Source organism: Buceros rhinoceros, unplaced genomic scaffold (genome assembly GCF_000710305.1).
Source record: "Buceros rhinoceros silvestris isolate BGI_N320 unplaced genomic scaffold, ASM71030v1 scaffold14835, whole genome shotgun sequence".
Classification (NCBI taxonomy): Eukaryota; Metazoa; Chordata; class Aves; order Bucerotiformes; family Bucerotidae; genus Buceros; species Buceros rhinoceros.
This window is the reverse complement of record NW_010412389.1, coordinates 20,542-26,859: the sequence shown is the minus strand read 5'-3', so window position 1 is coordinate 26,859 and position 6,318 is coordinate 20,542. Positions and strand designations below refer to the sequence as shown.

Sequence of the window (6,318 nt, the reverse complement as noted above, 5' to 3'; positions counted from 1 at the left end):
GGAAAAAAAAATCACTGTGAACAGTGTTGAGATAATATCTATGGCTTCCATTTAGCACAAGGTTGAATCATTTCACAACTGTACAATGCAGATATTCTTTAAAAATGAAAGCCAGTTTGTGAAACAGGTCTGTAGGACGAGACACTGTACTGCATATATTCTTGCTTTAGAAGTAAATAGTTCAGTATCATGCAAAAATTCCCTCGCCTGTTCACATACCATCCTTAAGTTGTTTCTGAAGGAGGCAGTACTGTATCTAGCACTGTGCATCAGGTTTACTGTCAGTTCTACTAATCTGTTTCCTTTCACATTAGCAATTTCTCTGTCTTCTATGTATAGATCTAGTGTAACTTTTGGGCTGGAAAATATTATTTTAAAATCCAACAATATAGAGCAATAGAGTACTAAGACTGTCTTATAAGGCATTTGTTAATCTCATATTTGGGCTCATTAAACTTGGTTCTAAGGAACTACATTTTATGAAAGAGTCACAGGAACTCATCCTGTTATTTTGGATGACTTGCAAGAAGAAAAGCTTAGAAGTCAAACTATGAGCCACTCATTACTAGTAGCTTAAAAATATCTTGTGATGCACTAAACAGTAGGTCACCTATTCTGAAAAGTTCAGCCTTGATTTAGAATGTAACTTGATGTAATGTGTCTTGGTAATAAGAAAAGCATTTTGAGTGGTTTGAGTTGATTTAAATCCTGATTATAAATTTGCTATTGTGTAACCTCAGTTGTCATACTCCTTTTATAACTGTGTCTACTTGAAAGTGTAATATCAAACCTTGAGATCAATATGAATGGGAAGGCAGAGGATCTAGGTATCCTAATTCTGGAGTGTTATGTATCATGATATAAAATGAATATATGAATTGCAGGTTTCTTCCTGTGATACAGTAAGCTATTGTTTTGGTTTGTAGACCAAGGTTTTGCAGCTGCTGTGGTAAAGACTCTCAACAGAAATTCCTGCTTTTTCAAATGGAGGCAATATCTGGACTATCCACCCTTCAGCAGCGATGGTCTGCTTTCTTGGGTTATCCTTTCTTTTCCAATGGCTAAAATAAGCTTGCTTTTCTTAGAACTTGAGGAATTTTGGTTGCAGCAGATTGTGATCTTAAATACTGATTTGATGACCACATGCAACTTGAACAAAACACCTGATCTAGCCCACTAGGGTATACTATAATTAAAATGTGTACTATTCCTCATCAGTTAGAAATATTTTTCTATATTTTCTTGAGCGTGTTCTATCTCTTGTAATTATTCCTATTATCTTATTTTATAGAAGCATTAAAAGAAATAGATGATGTCTATGAAAAATACAAGTCAGAAAACGATCCTGTTCAGAAGAAACGCTTGCAGCAGCACCTCCAGCGTGCGTTAATCAACAGTCAAGAACTTGGAGATGAAAAGATTCAAATAGTTACTCAGATGCTAGAACTGGTAGAGAATAGAGCCCGGCAAATGGAAACACACTCTCAGTGTTTTCAAGATCTGTCTGAGAATGAAAAGCCTTTAGAAAAGGCAAAGATGGAGTCCTGCCAGCCAGAGAGATCTTCACGTAGACCTCGTCGGCAGCGAACCAGTGAAAGCCGTGATCTGTGCCATATAGCAAATGGTATTGATGACTGCGATGATCAGCCACCTAAAGAGAAAAGATCTAAATCTTCCAAGAAGAAAAAACGCTCCAAAGCCAAACAAGAGAGAGAGGTTTCACCAGTAGAATTTGCAATTGATCCCAATGAACCAACTTACTGCTTATGCAATCAGGTGTCTTATGGTGAAATGATAGGATGTGATAATGAACAGTGTCCTATCGAGTGGTTCCACTTTTCCTGTGTTGGACTCACCTACAAACCAAAGGGGAAATGGTATTGCCCCAAGTGCAGAGGAGACAATGAGAAAACGATGGACAAATTTACTGACAAATCAAAAAAGGATAGAAGATCGAGGTAGTGAAAGCAATTCATGTTTTAAAGAGTTGTTCCTTTTATATTAAAATGTTTAATTTCCAGAGAACGCTGTTTTAGGAAATGCATAAGACTATGCAATAATTTTTAATCTATAATATTAATGGATTATTAAAAGCTGTTACACCTTCTGTGATCTTTAACTTTCTGCACTGAATAACCAAATAATTGAAACAGGGTGGCTTCAGACCTTCACAGAAGACATTACAAGCATATGGCGCTTGGTTTCAATTTAACCCCATTAGTATTTTAAGGAACCTTGTGAATCTTGAAATAGTGGTGGTGGGAAAGATACTGAAGAACTTCACATACTATGGGAAAGGCATTGAAAGGCCTCACGTAACTGCTAGAATCTTAACTGAATTTGTTCTTTATCCCAGGTCTTAAGTTTTCAGGTTTTGTGTTCACATCACACATTTGGAATTGGGGTTTTTGATTTCAGCTGTAACTGTAAAAGTCTTCCGAGCTAAAAGCAGACCTCTTCAGTGACTTTCATATGACCAGTGTGTTATTTCAAGGAAGAAAATACCACTAACTTAAGCGCTTTTTTTGGTCAATATTAAACTCTTGTCTTTGTGACTTTACACTTGGGAGTCAATTTTTGGATATGATAGAATTACGGTGTATACACAGGTTTTTTATATTCTTGCTAGGTTTTGGGTTCTGTTTAGCATCCTGATGTGGTCTTTATTGTTTAAGATGGTCTCTCTAATTCTAAAACTATTTCCTTGATTGTTTGTTTTGCCACCGCCTACAGAAACCTTGAAGGTAGGAGGATCCCTTGTGAGGAGGGGATATTGACATCTCAGGGAACAGAAATGGCAAATGTGATGAAACCTTCATCATGACTGACCTCTAGAGATTTGAAACATGACTAGTGTTGTCTGGGATGTAAACTTTTCTTTGCTGAAGTGGTATCTATGTGTGTGGCCACACCTGGGTTTAGGAACAGTACCACAGTTCTTGGACTTAGGCAACTATCTAAAAAGCCTGAAGGCAAAAGCTTTCAGTAAAAGTTTTGATACATGATAAAAAACCAAAACATAAGCATGACTGGCACAGAGCCAGTAGACAATCCCAGCAGGTTTCTGACAGGCGTTGTCCTGAAGTATTTTGGTAGTGTCTAAATAGTACTTGGGTGGTAGTTAAAATTTGATGTCCTCAGCCCCGCACCTTGGAGGAAGTGGAAAAAAGATGAAAACAGCTGTTCCTGCTCCTTTGCAATGGGAGATGCTAAATAGCAATGAGTGGTGTACCAAAGTTTGCATCTAGGGTTTCCGCTTAACAATATGCTTCCTTGAGACTGTGTGTGCCCTGGTGGGCTTGGCAAGGCAGACAGAGCAGGTCTGCAGGGCTGGGTTTGGGGGTTATCTCGAGGTGGGCTGTAAACCTTGGAAGTCCTCACAGGTCTCTGCTCTTTGCTGCTAAGGTCTCCCTTGATGGCCACAGAGGGAGAATCTACAGCATCTGTGGCCAAGCCTGACTGAAAAGCAGTTGATGAGTTGAGAGCAGCCCAGAAGGCAGGTGAGCAAAAGCAAGCCAGGGTGGATCCACCAGGGTGGATGCCATCAAAAGTCCCTCCTGTATCTCCACTAGAGGACTGTAATGGCCGGGGCTGGATGCACTGTGCTTGGTGTAAAGAAAGCCTCAGAGCTGTCGGGCCAGATGGTATGAATCAATGCACAGGACTCTAAATAGTATAAGCTACGTAAAATACCAAGCCTGCTTCCACAGTTACGATCTGATTCCTTAACAGGATTTAGCATTTGCAAGTAATACTAGTTAACATATGGCAGGGGAGCATAAAGCCAGTGTTTTGAATTTGTGCTCTAAAAATTGTAGGTTAAGTGGACTAGCTCCACTGGGGAGACCTGTACTACTGTAAGCAAACAGCTCTTGCAGAAAATTACTGTAAGGGTTCTGATAATCAAAAGAGTAGGAGAGAAGGTAAACCTCAGCTCAAGGCCCTATCTTGCTTTCCGGGCATAATGGCTAATCTGAGCTTGCAAAGATAGGCTTCTTGAGGGAGCTGGATCATGGCTACTCATGGAGAATGATCAAGCCAGCTGTTGGAGACAAGTGTCATAAGTAGTCCTCTGTGCATTTTACCCCTTTTTCTATTGGTTACAGCTTAATGATTCTTACATTTCTTTCTTGGGAAGACTGGTTGGAAGCCTTGGGCTGGGGATTGTATCAACATCTAATGTCTACCTAAAATGGCGATGCTCCCTAGTATTGAAAAACAAACTCTTTACTTAAGTAAACACTGAAGTTGCAGAACAAAGTGCAACTGAAATTGTAATTATTAACATTACTAATTTATCTTGAAGAGTACTGCTTGAATTTCTACTGGTAAAATCAAGAATACTTTTTTTCCCAAGGCCAAGGAGAAAGCTAGGAGCCTTATATAATTGTTCATCTGGAATAATTGCTAAAGTAGGAAGTGTATGTTGTGACATTACAGAAACAAAATTTTTGATTCTGAAAGTGGTCCAGATAAATATCTCTAAAGCAGGGATGCTTTCTTTTATGCTAATGGCCCTTCTAGTAGAAAATATGAATTCTCAAGGTTTCCAGTGAAGATATTGCTGGACGAAGGACACTCTCTTGCCTAATACATGAAATAGCTCAAATGCAGCAATAATTCAGCTCATAAGTGGATTAGCAGTGTGCCTCAAATATACATGAGTGCATCTTAAATCGTCTCTTTCAAATACTCTGGCTAATCTGTTGTTAAAATGTACATGAGAAAAGTTCTGATGTTATCTGGTGTTTAGTATTTCACCACCTTTTTTAACCAAACCCAAATTTTGTGGTTTTGCATCCACTTTCATAGAAGATCAATGGTAATTGCTGAAGATGCACGTAAGATGCTAGTTTTAAATTGGAAAGGTAAGTAGAGAACTCTTGTGCTGCTTCTTAATGTTGAGTTTCTTTTCTTAAAGGGGGGTACCTCACTAGTGCAGTGAAAATTAAAAGTAAACACTGTTAAACCAGTTCATCTTCAAGACAGTATTGACTGTCATAGACTCTGGAATGGTTTGGGTTGGAAGGGACCTCACAGATCAGCTAGTTCTGACCTCTCTGCCATGGGCAGAGACCAGGTTGCTGAAAGCCTCATCCAGCTTGGCCTTGAACACTTCTGGAGTGGGTGGGGGCATGATTTATATCTAGCTTCTTGCAAATAATAAATGAAATCTGGGCAACAAACACTTTGGAAATTGATAAAAGTGTATGTAACTACACAGGAAATTGTGTCCTCTGAAAAATAATGCTACATACTAATTCGGTGCAAGTTACATTTTGTTTTCTTGACGCTTACGAAAATGCAGTGCACTTCTAAGTTCTTGCTTTTTGACTTACAGTTTTGAAGTAATGCAAGTTCATCAGCAGCAAAAGATCCCCATAAACTATTTAAAAGGAAGGATATCAGAGCAATGGTCTCTTGATGATTGTCCCAAGGGCTAGTTTGATTAATCTTGACAAAATCATTTAATCAAGCCAAACTTTAAAGCAAAATAAAAAATAAAAATCTAATATAAAGCTTACTGTTTTGAAAGCAAAATGAGCAATTTAATAATATTTGCTGACTATATTATAAGGCCATCTTGATAGCTCCAACAGTTACTGCATTATTTTTGGACTCTTGAATTCTGGCAGGTATGGAATAGTACACAAGATTAATACAGATTTTCTCTACAGTTGCTATGTATTGCTTTATTCTGTTGTGTAAGCTGCCTGAATCCACATAGAGTTAATTACCAGCCGTGACCAGTACAAATTCTTTAAGTGTAGTCTTCTGCATGCTGTTGTATGTTCGTACCTGCTGATTGCTGAAAAGCATGATAATATCTCTGTATTTGAATTAGCTTTAACTGTATTTCCCTGCCAAGCGTTAACTAAGCTACCCATCCAGAAATGTGACGTGGTGTTGACAGGTTTTGAAACTGATACAGAAAGGGGGTTAAGTGAAATGCCTCATCTTTCCTTGTGTGGTTATCTAAATGGACTTTCCATTTTGGATGTTTTTTCAGAGCTGAAGTGGGCCTTTGTAAAGAAGATGGCATTTCCTGATTTTGAAGATTTTTTTTTCTTCATTTAAAAGCCTCTAACTTCAGCTTGAATCAAACTACCACAGTTTGTCTGAATTCATACTTAAAAATTAGCAGTTTGGCACTTCTGTGGCTTGTACCTTTTCTGACTGCAACAGATCTGTTTCTTAAAGTCTTAATATGGGGTTTACTTCTTAGATTAGGCTGGGTGAACTGTACTGTTCGGTCTCCCCTAAAACCCCACCAATATGTTTCATGAGAGTTTCCTATAGGAGCCTAATTCAAGAAAG

The 6,318-nt window shown here is 38.4% G+C and overlaps 1 protein-coding gene across 1 annotated transcript in view; it reads left to right on the top strand.

Moving 5' to 3' along the window:
- The window catches only part of ING2 (inhibitor of growth family, member 2), a 2,866-nt gene extending 309 nt beyond the window's left edge, over positions 1-2,557 (top strand). Inside the window, exon 2 of the mRNA XM_010136388.1 lies at positions 1,292-2,557. Within this exon, the coding sequence (XP_010134690.1) occupies positions 1,292-1,962 (671 nt within the window). The 3' untranslated portion in view covers positions 1,963-2,557. The remainder of the gene's footprint in view (positions 1-1,291) is intronic.
- Positions 2,558-6,318: the final 3,761 nt, after the last annotated feature.